The following is a 13,556-nucleotide window of genomic DNA, read 5'->3' as shown; positions in this document are numbered from 1 at the left end:
ATCAGAGGTAGTAGTAGATAACTGACACAGGGTTTCATGATGATCCTTCAACTGGGCCACTGTGTCTCGGACTTTGTCCCCAAACAGATTCTCCCCTGTACAGGGGAGGTCAGCTAGCTTTTCCTGGACCTCTGGGTGGAGATCAGAGGCCTTCAGCCAGGCTAAGCGCTAGGCACTAATACCGGCCGTTGAGACCTTTGCTGCCATCTCAAAGATGTCATAGGCTGCTCTCACCTCATGCTTGCAGGCCTCAAATCCTTTCTGAACAATGGATTCCATGCCCTCTTGGGACTGCTGTGGGAGACCTTCTACAAATTCCTGGACCTGCTTCCAGAGGTTCCGGTTGTACTTGAACATGTACAACTGATTTGCCACTATCCGGACAATGAGCATTGCCCCTTGGAAGACTTTATGGCCCAGGGCATCTAAGGCTCTTTGTTCCTTCCCCAGAAGAGCGAGGGTGGGCACTCTTGGCTTTTTCTGAGCTGATTCCACCACCACAGACTGGTGTGGAAGCTGGCTCTTCTGGAAGCCTAGGGCCTGTTGCACTAAATAAATGGCATCAGTCTTCTGGTTAACCGGAGCCACGGAGCCTGGGTGCTTCCACAACCGGTAGAGGAGCTCTAGAACCTCATGCACCGGAACAGCCACCAGCTCCTTAGGGACATCATGAATTGGAGGACCTCCAGCATCTTATGGCAGGTATTCTCATCCATTAAAAGCTGGAAGGGAATGGTCTCCACCATGGCCCGCACAAAGCTCGGACAAGTCCTCCAGGGGCGAGCATTGCCTTTTGTCCGGAAGGGAAAGCTCCAATGAAAGATAGTTAGAGGCCTTTGAGGAAGGCTCGGATGAGGCATCCCCCCAGGGGTCATAAGGGGCCTCCTCCTCTCCAGCAAACTGTCTGGGCCTAGGAGGGAGGCCAAACCCTAGGACACGTGGCGCTGGCATCAATGGTCATGAGGGGGCACAGACAATGGCTGTGCTGGCATCAAAGGCACCGGGACCTTCAATGGGAGTCGGGGCACTGGAAGGCCCAGGTTTAGGCACTGATGGCACTGCCCGTGGGGGCGGGGGCAGAGCCGCATCCTGCTCTTCCGAAGAACCCGGAATCAGGATCATATCAGAAATAGGGACCAGTGACGAACAGGGCACTGGAGGGCCTCCGGCTGCATCAGTAAAGCACTGAGCAGCACATCCAGCCTTTCCAAAGGCACTAACATGGCGAGCACCGGTATGGGAGCTGGCGTCAGTAGTTCCTGGAGCCCCTGGAGGGCATTTAACACTACCTGTTGAACCACACGGTCCAACTCCTCCCTAAACACGAGCATGGTGAGCACAGACCCAGGAGGCGGCGGCAGGCTGAGCGTCACCGGAGCCTCCACAGAAGTCCACAAGGGCTCGTGCCAGATACCGAAACCAGTGGGGAATGCCCTGGCCTCTCAGCTTTGGAGGAGGATGGGGCCTCCTCACCTCGGGGCTTCTTCGGAAGGGGTTCGGCCAGCGCAGATGCCCCTCCCTTGTCTGCGGAGATACCGGATGGTAATAACTGTCTGTGCCTGTGTTTCCGACGGCACTCGGCCCAGTCCTTCTCTGGAGCAGAGGAAGATGACTCAGAGGTCTTGGAGTGGTCCGATGCTGGTGAGGGGCGATGCCCCGCCCCCTGATCATCGTGGCAGGGCACCGAGGGAGAAGGCCCCAAGTCAGATGTATCCCCACGACTAGACGTACCCTATACTGGAGTCAATGGAGCAGATTGTTTGAAAGCAAACAAGTGCTCCATTTTGTCCAGGTGGGCGCGCCTGCCTTTGGGGGTCATCTAAGAACAACTGGGGCACCAATGGACGTCGTGGGAAGGCCCCAGGCAGAGGACGCAAACGTTGTGTGGGTCCGCAATGGACATAGTCCGTGGACACTGGGGCACTTCCGAAAACCGGCCGTCATTGAAAAGAAAGAGTGTGCTGTCTGTGACCGGCAGCCACCAGGAGGTAGACGCTTGGGAACTGACCGCAACACAAAAAATGTACCTACCGAACGCCAGTGAAACAGATTCGCAACAGGGGACCAGATGGTGGGGAAAAACTGATAAAACCGGTGAATTTCTTCCATGAAGGGAAAAAATAATAAAGAGCTCCAGAAACAGTGAGGCAACAGCTCCATGGAAAAAAAAAAAAAGAGAGCCTGAAGGGGAACTCCCGTGTTGCTGCAGGGTTAGTGGCATGCTGGGCATGCCTAGTGCGCCATCACAGTTTCTAGAAACTTTGACAAAAGTATTCTGTGCTGGGCTCCATCTGATGAGGTCACCCATCTATGAGGACTACCATCCTGCTTGTCCTGGGAGAATGTGGCTTTTGTGATGGGTTAACATGTTAATTTAAACAAACATACCAGAAAGTAGTTAGAAATGCATCTGCGGTTCAAGAAACCTGCAAAAAAAAGAAAGAAATCCACTTATGTTGGAAAAAACACACTTAAATGTATCTTCTGTTTTCACTATGTATATTTACACTTAATTTCATGTAGTGCAGATCATGTAGGTGGCAGCATAACATAGTAAACACCGAAGTCAAACAGGAGATTGCATTATCTTACTTGGGCCAGCAAAGCTTTTACAAAGATATTATACATTAATTTTCAGGGTACCACAGACACCTCCAAATATCTCTGCTTCAGCATAGAAGATAGATTTTACATATATACAAAAGCATATTTTATGTATACAGAAGTGTAGACCATATAGGAATGATGCTCACAAAATAAACTCAAATTATGAATCTCGTTGTTGCAGGTCGCTAAAAAAATGGTGAGCTGGAGACTTATGGAATTCTTCTGAAGAAATGGGTATTTAAGAAAATCCTGAAGGGGTGCAATTGCTTTTCTCTTCGTTCTATGGGAGTGACTTTATGCAGAATATAGGTTCTTTCATTCTCTGCCAGTACTTAGGTGTTCAAGTTTAATGATATCACCTGAAGTTATGCTGTTTTTATTAGTTTGTATGTTCCAAGTTTGGTAGAATTTTCCAGTCTTAGAATTTCTAATACTTATATGTATTTCTAGGCTGAATCAGCTAAATGCATATGTACTAGGTTTATCTTTATCTATGGAAGCTGCTTTGATCACATAGAGGGTGATGTGTCTCAGTGTGATTCAAATATGATAATTCAGGGTTCAAGAGGGATATCATACATATATTTCTCTTCCACACCAGCCTATGTTAAAATACATACTAATCTATCTGCTATAAGCTATTCCTATTCTTTTGTGTTGCACTTATGGTAATCACTTTGCTGAGCTTTAATATTTCAATATCCTATCTTTTATTCTAATTTCTTCTCTGAATCCTTTTTGAATATCTTTTTCCTATAATACTATCTATTAGACAAATATTTCTTAAGAGTGTATCCTTTGATGCTTATGAGATTGTTCTCCTTGAAACAAATACACACTTTATACATGAGGAGCACTGTCATAGGGATCTATAAATATTCTATACTATATCTTCTTGCATACTAATTGTTTATTGTTCTTTTCTTGTTATCTTGGCCCTAGCACTATAAACACGACCTGTGAGTTAAAATATTCTGTTTATCCTGCTAGTTTGTCTTTTTCTTTGTCCACTATAATGGACTACTTTTTACATTAATTTTTCTGTCCCCTCTCAGACTAATTTCTTTTTCTGCCAGTTGTTTAGTTTTCCAATGTTCTATTTCTCTTCTATCATATATTCGTACTAGTTCTTCCCTATCACATGTACCTACTTCTATCCCTGGTTCTCAGTATGAAATAGTTCTCCTTGCAGAGACTCACCCATTATAAACAGTGCAACAAAAATACATTGGGCAGAAAAGCAAGTTTGCTTACCATAAATGGTGTTTTCCTGTAGATAGCTATCTGGGACATCCCCAGGCAGCCCAAGGAGGGAACTTCTCTCTGGATATACAGAGCTGAACTCTGCGCGACTGCCTGCATCGCCTCAGTTGTTGAGAAACACGAGAAGCAGCGTACAGCAAGAAAGAATAAGAGCGGGCAGAAAAGATTACAGACTGTCCAAGGAGGAGGGTGGGAACACATGCTAATTCATCCTATCTACAGAAAACACAGTTTATGGTAAGCAAACTTGCTTTTTTTTCCCCCGTTGTCTGGAAGTCTACAGCTAAGGAAGACAAAACATTCTGTGCGGTATGACGCTGGGTGACCTTTTTTGTGGTTATGCAGTCGATACTTAGTGTTCAGAAGATCCCTGTGATTGGTGAACAGTCCTAAGAACCAGTAACATGATGCAGTATCTCCTGTCCCATAGATGCATCTGACTGGGCTTGCTGCTGGAGACAGTAATGAGATGTGAAGGTGTGCAGCCATGACCAAGCTGCTGCTTTACATATATGTCTTGAACCAGCACAATGCAAAGATAGGCAATAGAGGTTGCCACTGCCCTTAATTGATACACCTTGACCTTTGAGTCAAGGTGCTTCAGTCGAGAAGAGTAGAAAAAATGAATACTGGGTCAGCCAGTTGACTAATGCTGTTTTGGTTACCGGTAAACCTGGAGCATTTGGGTTGAAGGAGACAGAATTGCGAATGTTTGTTAGATGAATGAATTCTTTGCTTATAGTATGCTGAGGTTCTTTTGCAATCTAGCATGTGTAGTAGACTTTTCCTTCTGGAGTCATGTGGTTTGGGAAAGAAGGTTAGTAAAGATAGTCTACTTCAGTTGAAACGATGAGACCACTTTCAGGAGGGAAAGATGAGATGGGTCTGCAAGGTGACCTTGTCAGCATAGAACTACAAACAAGGCAGATAGTGTACTAGTGCTTGAAGTTCACGGACTCACCTCGCTGAGGTTATTACTACCAGAAATAACACCTTCCACATGACAAATTTCATAGAAGCAGTTTGCATTGGTTCAAAGGGCGGAAGTATGAGTGATTCCAACACTAAGTTTATATCCCAAGGAATCGCCAGGCTTGACACTGGCAGTCGGAGTTTCAAAGCACCCCTCATGAAACAAGATACTAAGGGATGCATGGATATGGAATTCCCTCAAATGGAAGGATGGTACACCGCTATGGCACCGAGGTGTACTCTGATGGATACGCCAAGAGTATAGAAAATGCAGGTACTCTAGCATTTCTTCCAGTGAAGATCCGAAGGGGTCAATCAATACAGATGCACACCAATGCAGGTACCTGTGCCATTTACCTGCATAATTCCTTCTTGTAGCCTGTTTCCTGGAGAGGATGAGAATGTCCTGAATTTCCGTCAGGAAAGAGATGACTCAGCACTTCCCTTTCAATCTCCAGGCAGTCAAGTGCAACAAGTCCAGCATGGGATGAAGGCGTGTACCATCCTCTTGCCTCAGGAGGCCTGCTCTGCTCTGTAGAGAGATTGGTGGCTGTAGGGAGAGATGCACAAGGTAGGCGTACCAGTTTGTCTTGGCCACACCAGTGATAGGAGGATGAGATTTGACTCTTCCGTGATGCACTTTTGAATCACTCGGCCTATTAGCAGAGTCAGAGGGTATGCATAAAACAGGCTTTCATTCCACAGAAGCAGGAATGCATCCTATGAAGCTCTCCGTGAAGCTGCCAAAGCAAAACTTTGGCAGCTTCATGGACTCTGTTACAAAGAGGTCTATGCAAAGTATTCCCTACTTCTTGAACTCTGATTGGGCCACATCCTGGTGGAGATTCCACTCATGGGTATGAAAGATTCTGCTGAGCCTGTCGGCTTCTGTGTTCTTGATCCCTGGCAGGTAGGTCGCCTGCAACTGAATGGAGTGTGCCAGTGCCCACTCTAGAATCAGGACTGATCCCCTGCAAAGCATCTTGGAACTGGAGCCGCCTTCTTTGTTTAGAAAAAAAAAACAGCCACCTGATTGTCCATGTAGACCATTACTCTCTTCCCCTTTAGTAGATGGGAAAAGGTATGGATAGTGTTCCTTACAGCCCGTAGCTCCAGAAAGTTGATTTGTAAAGTCCTTTCACTTGGTGACCAAAGCTCTTGCGTTTTGAAGTGCAATACGTGCGCCCCCAGCCCTTTGTGGGCGAGTCAGTCGTCATAATGATCTGATGCGCCGGGTTCTGGAAAGGTGCTCCAGGCTCTAGGGTCATGGGCGATAGCCACCAATCCAAGTCTGAAGCCATTGGTTGAGTCATGGCCACCCTGGATGACATCAGGCGATTGCACTGAGACTGCACTGAGACTCCTGGGACTTAAGACCCCATTGTAGCAGACGCATGTATAGACAAGTGTGGGGGAGCACATACATTGCTGCCACCATATTCCCCAACATTGCGAGAACTTGATGAGCTGTGGAATTCGACTGGTTTCGCAACAAGGAGGCTAGGCCGCGAAAGGTTTGAATTCTGTCTGCAGGTAGAAAGGCTTTGCAAATTTTGGTGTTTATAACTGCCTCTATGAATTGAAGGGTTTGAGAGGGGTTGAGGCTTGACTTTCCATAATTGATTATGAAGCCTAGATTTTCCAGGCAGGATATGGTCTGAGTCTGATGGGAATGGAGCAGTCTGAGATTCGAGGCCACTAGCAGCCAATTGTCCAAGTAGGGTAAAGCAAATGTTGCTTACCTGTAACAGGTGTTCTCACAGGACAGCAGGATGTTAGTCCTCATATATGGGTGACATCACCACGGAAAACTTCTCTCAAAGTTTCCAGAACTTTGACTGGCCCCTACTGGGCATATGCCCAGCATGGCACTAACCCTGCAGCCAGCAGGGGTCCCCCTTCAGTCTTATTTAAACGCTACAGGCAGTGCCAAAAAATAAAATAAAACGTTACGAACCCAACACCGCGGGGCAGCAGGCGAGTTTCGTGAGGACTAACATCCTGCTGTCCTGCGAGAAAACCTGTTACATGTAAGCAACATTTGCTTTCTCACAGGACAAGCAGGATGGAAGTCCTCACATATAGGTGAGTAGCGAACTGAGGATGTCCGAACATGCAATAAATGTACCCAAAGGCGTGCAACAGGCACATCAAATGGGGTGGAATTTGGTAGAGGGCATCCTGAACCCCACCGGGCAGGTGGAAGGGTGTAGGTACGTCACGTTGTAAATAGGTTACGAAGGACAGACTGGCCGAAGATGGAATCTTGTCTTCTGGCTTTGTCCAAGCAATAGTGGGCTGCAAAGGTGTGGAGAGAACTCCAGGTGGCAGCCCTGCAAATGTCAGGAAGCGGCACTGATCGCAGGTGTGCTACTGAAGTCGCCATGGCCCTCACCGAGTGCGCTTTAACATGGTCTTGAAATGGAATGCCCGCTTGCTGATAGCAAAAGGATATGCAATCCGCCAACCAGGAGGAGAGAGTCTGCTTACCCACAGCCTTCCTTAACTTGTTAGGGTGGAAAGAAACAAACAATTGAGTGCTTTTCCTGTGGGCAGCTGTACAGTCTAGGTAGAACGCTAGAGCCCGTTTACAGTCAAGGATATGCAGAGCCTGTTCTCCTGGATTGGAATGGGACCTGGGAAAAAAGGTAGGTAGTATGATGGATTGATTGAGATGAAAATCCGAAACTATCTTAGGTAAGAATTTAGGGTGAGTGCGGAGTACCATCCGGTCCTGCAGAAGTTTAGTGTTTGGCGGATAGGTAACTAGGGCCTGTAATTCACTAAGTCTGTGAGCTGAAGTGAAAGCCAAAAGGAAAATCACTTTCCATGTGAGATGTCGAAGTTCACAAGGGTGAAGAGGCTCGAATGGTGGTTTCATGAGCCGACCTAAAACCAGATTAAGGTCCCAAGAAGGGCCAAGAGGACCCAAGAGGACATAGTGGAGGCTTGATGTGGAGCAAGCCCTTCAAAAACGTGTTACAAGGGGTTGTACTGATATAGGGACATCCCCGACACCTTTATGGAAGGCGGCTACCGCACTGACATGCATTCTGATGGAAGAAGTCTTAAGACCTGACACTGATAGATGCCAGAGGTAGTCCAGGAACTTCGGGATTGGACAGGAAAAGGGGTCAAGGGACTGAGAAGAGCACCCTGACATGAACCTTTTCCATTTGTAAGAGTAAGATTTTCTCGTGGAAGGCTTTCTTGAAGCAATCAAGACACGGGAAACTGGTACAGAAATATTAAGTGGCTGAAGGATTAACCTTTCAACATCCATGCCTTCAGGGACAAGGCGTGAAGATTGGGGTGTCGAAGGCACCTGTCGTTATGGGTGATCAGAAGCGGGTCCATTCCTAAGGGAATGCGCCTGCGAAAGGCGAGATCCTGAAGTACTGGAAACCACACTTGGCATGGCCAGTGAGGTGCTATCAAGATCATGGTTCCCTTGTCGTGACGTAACTTCACGAGAGTCTTCGAGAGAAGAGGAAGAGGAGGGAATGCACAGAGCAGTCCGGTTGCCCATGAGAGGGAGAATGTGTCTCTGGGCTGAGAGTGTTTGCTGCGAATGAGAGAGCAGTAGTTCTCTACTTTGCAGTTGTGAGGAGACGCAAAGAGGTCTATCTGAGGATATCCCCATTGTTGGAAGATGGAGTTTGCTACAGAGGGGTTGAGAGACCACTTGTGCGATTGAAAGACGCGACTCAGCTTGTCTGCCAACACATTGTCCACTCCCGGCAAGTAGGTGGCCCTGAGGTACATTGAATGGGAGAGAGTTTCCGCCCATATCTGTGCAGCTTCCTGAAACAGAAGGAAGGAGCCTGTGCCTCCCTGTTTGTTGATGTACCACATGGCCACCTGGCAGTCCGTCTGAATCAGGATGACTTGGTTTGAGAGGCGATCCTGGAAAGCCCTGAGAGCATATCTGATTGCTCGAAGCTCCAGGAAATTTATTTGGTGTTTGGCTTCCTCTGGAGACCAAGATCCTTGTGTTTGCAGATTGGCCACATGGTCTCCCCAGCCGAGGTTGGAAGAGTCGGTGGTGAGCGTGATTTGAGGGCCTGGAGCGGCAATCCCTGGAGGAGATAGATCTGATTTTTCCACCAGGCAAGAGACAGACTGAGTGAGTCGGTGACATGGACAACGGTCGAAAGGGGCTGAATGGATTGAGTCCATTATGACCTTAGAGTCCAGTGCATGAGTCTCATGACCAAGCGGGCCATTGGTGTGACGTGGACAGAGGACGCCATGTGTCCCAGGAGGATGAGAAATTGGCATGCAGTCGCAGAGTGCTGAGACTGCAGCTGGTGAGCAAGAGACACGAGAGTTAGTGATCGCTGTCGAGGCAGGAAAGCCTGCCCCAATGAACGACAAGGTTTGAGATGGGACTAAATAAGATTTGTCGTAGTTGATGAGAAATCCTAATGAAATTACGGTGTGTAAGGTGAGATTGAGGGACGACAGAGCAGCTTGCTGAGTGGGAGCCCTGACTAACCAGTCGTCTAGGTAGGGGTAGACGTGAACACCTTGGGTTCTGAGGAAGGCTGCAGCTACTACGCGGCATTTTGTGAAGACTTGTGGCGCAGACGCTAGGCTGAATGGAAGCACTCTGTATTGATAGTGCTTGGGGCCTACTAGAAACCTCAGGTATTTGAGATGAGATGGAGTTATCATATTATGAGTGTATGTGTCCTGGAGGTCTAGAGAGCAGAGCCAGTCTCCTCTTTGTAGAAGAGGGAGAAGCGAGCCCAAGGTTACCAACTTGAACTTCTCTCGCTGTAGGTACTTGTTGAGGGCCTGTAGGTCCAGAATAGGATGAACGGCTCCCGATTTTTTGGGGCTTAGAAAGTACCGGGAATAGAGCCCTAGGCCGTGTTGAGAGTATGGTATGGGTTCTATTGCTTTGGACTGGAGAAGGAGGGAGACCTCTTGATCCAGAAGAATGGAGTGATTGGATGTTCTCCACCTCAGTAGAGGTGGGGAGTCCAGAGGCAGGGAGAGAAAGTTCAGATGGTAACTCTGAGCAACTATTGCCAGTACCCATTGGTCTGAGGTGATTGAGTGCCTTATGTTGTGGAAGTGGCACAATCGACCTCCCACTGGTATGTGAGGCAGTGGAATCTGGCTGCTTCTCTCTAGGTGGAAGTCAAAAACTGAAGCAGGCCCTGGTTGAGGAGCTGTTTCTGGTTTTTGTTTACGTGTTTGACGAGACTGTGGTTTTTGATAAGGTCTCGTGGCACGGGATCTGGCTTGGTGGCGGATAGGACTTCTTCAGGCAGAAGAAAGACTTTTTAGAGTCCTTTCTGAAGGGCTGCTTAGAGGAATAGTCGGAAGGCATCAGAGAGAGCTGAGTTAGGGTCTCATGATGGTCCTTACGTTCTGCCACAGTCTGTTGAATCTGTACGCCAAACAGATTATCTCCGACACAAGGCAGGTCAGATAACCTATCTTGTACTTCCGGGCGAAGGTCGGAAGACTTGAGCCAAGCCCACCTTCTTGCCGAAATAGCAGCTGCAGATAATCTAGTAGAAGTATCAAAGATGTCATAAGATGTCCTGATCTCATGCTTGCCTGCCTCAAAACCCTTGTTTACTAGGGTTTGTAGCTGTTCTTGAAATTGCTGAGGCAGGGAGTCCAACAAGTCTTGTATCTACTTAAAAATGACCCTGTTATATTGGGTCATATAGAGCTGATAGGCAGCAATCCAAGAGATGAGCATTGACCCTTGGAAGACTCGGCGACCTATGGCATCTAGGAACTTTTGTTCCTTGCCAGGGGGAACAGAAGAGTGAGGCTTTGACCTCTTTGCTCTCTTCTGTGCAGATTCCACCACTACAGAGTGGTGATCCAATTGTGATTTCTGAAAGCCTGGAGCCGACTGCACCAAATAGGTAGTGTCAGCTTTCCTGTGGACTGGAGGAATGGAGCCAGGATGTTCCCAGTTCTTCTTCAGGAGATCCAGAAGAACCTGGTGAATAGGAATGGAGGTTATTACCTTGGGGGCATCCAGGAATTGGAGTAACTCCATCATTTGGTGTCTATCATCCTGTTCAGTCTGCAATTGGAAGGGGACCAATTCAGACATTTCCTTCACAAAATGCTTCCTACTTTCAGTGGGTGAAGGTAAATCATTGGTGTTTGGAGAGGAATCATCAGTGTAGGTGTCGTAGGGATCAGCACCTGTCCCTCTAGGAATTAGAGGGGGACAGGATGGTGGAATACCTGAAGGTCCTGGTCTAGACTCCGAAGGAATCTGAGGAATTATCGGAGGCACCGATGAAGGCATCGAAGGCACCGGCACTGAGGGCATCGATGGATGGCTCGGTGGCGCCGGACGTATCGGCACAGATGGTTGGATCGGTGGTGAGGAACGTATCGGCATTGATGGCCGAGGCAGAACATCCGATAGAGGGATGCGGAACGGTGTTTCTCCTCCCGATGACAATGTAAGCAGGGAGGGCACCAGCGCCATCGGGGACCCAGGATCCATCGGTGGAAGAGCGGCAATGAGTGCTTCCATCCTGGAGAGCAGCGGTGCCAACGCTGCCAGAATCGGGTCGGTGGACGGTTCCGCAATCAGTACCGGTGTCGGAGGAACCTGGAGTCGTTGCATCGCCTTGTCGATGGCCTCCTGAACCATCCAGTCCAGGTCTTCTCGGAGACCTGGAGCAAGCAGCCCCGGCTCCGGAACAGAAGGCGGCGGCAGAGGCATAGCCGGAGGGACCACGCTTAAAGGTGGAGTCGCAGCTCCCGATCCCCTGTTGGGTGAGCGCTGCCTCGGTGACCCGGTCGCAGAAATGGTTGATGCCTTTTCTGGACAGGGTTCCTTCGACGATGGAGAGGTCGATGATTTTGCTCCATCGATGGTCAGAGTCTTTCGGTGCCGATGGCGATGTTTCTCCCTTCGATCCCCTCGGTCTTGAGGAGGAGTAGAGGGTGTCGATGGCCGATAAGTCAATGCCAGGCGGTCACTGGCCGGTAGTCGATGCTGGCGCGAAGTTGACTGTGCCGGCTCCAACAACGTCGATGCAATGGATGGAGTCAGGGTTTGAGCTTGGAAGAGAAGTTCCATCTTCTCCATTCTGGCCTTGCGACCTTTTGGTGTCATTAGGGCACATTTGGTGCAAGTAAAGACATCATGCTCGCGTCCTAGACACATAACACAGACTTTATGGGGATCTGTGATGGACATGGTGTGAGTACAGTCTGGGCACAGACGGAACCCTGACGCCATGGTAAAATTAGAGCTGCGGTACGGTCGATGGCCAGTAGGCCGCGAGGGCCAAACTCGACGGTAATCGACGGAAAACGGGTAAAAACTTACCGGAGTACCGCGGTCTGAAAAAAGTTAAAGGAGGGACCCCTGTGGGGCAAATTAACTTTTGGTAATTCCGTGAGGAAAATTCCTGTCAGGAATCTCTACAGAGCTCCTTTACAGCGAGGCTACTGCTATGTGGAAAAAAGAAGGCTGAAGGGGGACCCCTGCTGGCTGCAGGGTTAGTGCCATGCTGGGCATGCCCAGTAGGGGGCCAGTCAAAGTTCTGGAAACTGACAGTTTTCTGTGATTGGGCTCCATCCTGTGATGTAACTCATATGTGAGGACTACCATCCTGCTTGCCCTGTAAGAAAGCTTTTATCCCCTTTTTTGCAAAGGTGAACACTCTGGGTGCTAATGACAGGCTGAATGGAAGGACCCTGTACTGGTAGTGCTGGGTGTTCAGTTGAAAATAAAGGCAGCACCAGGAAGACGGGTGCATCAGTATGTGGGAGTAGGCATCCTTGAGATCTAAAGAACACATCCAGTCGTTTGGTTGCAGGAAAGGCAGCATGGACTTGATAAGTCTTCTTGAATTTCTCTGAGAATTAATTTTTTGAGGGCTCGGAGTTCCAAGCTCTTTTTGGGGATGAGGAAGTACTGGGAACAGAATTCCTGATCTTCAAGGTACCACTTGGATCGCTCGTTGTTGCAGCGATGTCTGCGCTTCCTGATGGAGTAGTACCTTGTCAGTCTTCCCTCAGAAGGGTGGAGTAAGGTGGGGCAACAGCAGAACCTTCCGAAAAATTCAGTCTGTATCCATTCCGCATGATGCTGAGAATCCAAAGATCTGATGTCATGGGGATCCAAGGCATGTGAAAAGGAAGCGAGCCTGCCAACTGTAGCTGTGGCTGAGTCAACTTCAAAAAGATTGTTGTGACTTCTGGTTGTTCTGTACCTGCTTTTCAAGGCGTTGAGCCCTGGTGTGTCCTCTGGCTCAAGACTACTGAGGTTTCTGCCTCTGCAGTTGATAGGTCAGGGACCGGTAAGATGAAAAAGGCCTATATGTACACCTTTGGTAGAAGTGTTTCTTATACGCCATATAGAAGTGTCTGACTGAAGCTTACTCCTTGGATGATGTGAGGGAGGAGACCACAGCACTCTGCTCCTTCAGCTGGGAAAGCATTTCTCAAAGCAAGTCCCAGAATAAGTTGTCCCCTTTACAAGGGAGATCCACTACCTTCTCGTGGACATCGTGGATTGCACTGGCCCTCAGCCAAGCTTTCCTCCTGGCCGCAATGGATATCCTAGCCATTTTGAATGCCTCATAAATGGTGCGAAGCAGATGGTGTAAGTCCTCTTCCATGTCTGCTCTCTCTTGAGTACGGATCTGGTCTGAGGCTTGATCAGCCTTCAATTTCATTCCCCAAAGGCATTCATAGAGGTAGTGTGTGAT

The 13,556-nt window shown here is 48.4% G+C and overlaps 1 protein-coding gene across 7 annotated transcripts in view; it reads right to left on the bottom strand.

Moving 5' to 3' along the window:
* RESF1 (retroelement silencing factor 1) overlaps window positions 1–13,556 on the bottom strand; it is a 243,477-nt gene that overhangs the window by 41,723 nt on the left and 188,198 nt on the right. For all 7 annotated transcript variants that reach the window (XM_029600025.1, XM_029600019.1, XM_029600020.1 and 4 more), the window contains one exon: window positions 2,389–2,426. In XM_029600025.1, the coding sequence (XP_029455885.1) occupies window positions 2,399–2,426 (28 nt within the window). In that variant the 3' untranslated portion in view covers window positions 2,389–2,398. The remainder of the gene's footprint in view (window positions 1–2,388; window positions 2,427–13,556) is intronic.

Source organism: Rhinatrema bivittatum, chromosome 4, assembly GCF_901001135.1.
Source record: "Rhinatrema bivittatum chromosome 4, aRhiBiv1.1, whole genome shotgun sequence".
NCBI classification, from domain to species: domain Eukaryota; kingdom Metazoa; phylum Chordata; class Amphibia; order Gymnophiona; family Rhinatrematidae; genus Rhinatrema; species Rhinatrema bivittatum.
Note: the sequence above shows the minus strand (reverse complement) of the source record. Positions and strands in the feature narration are given on the sequence as shown.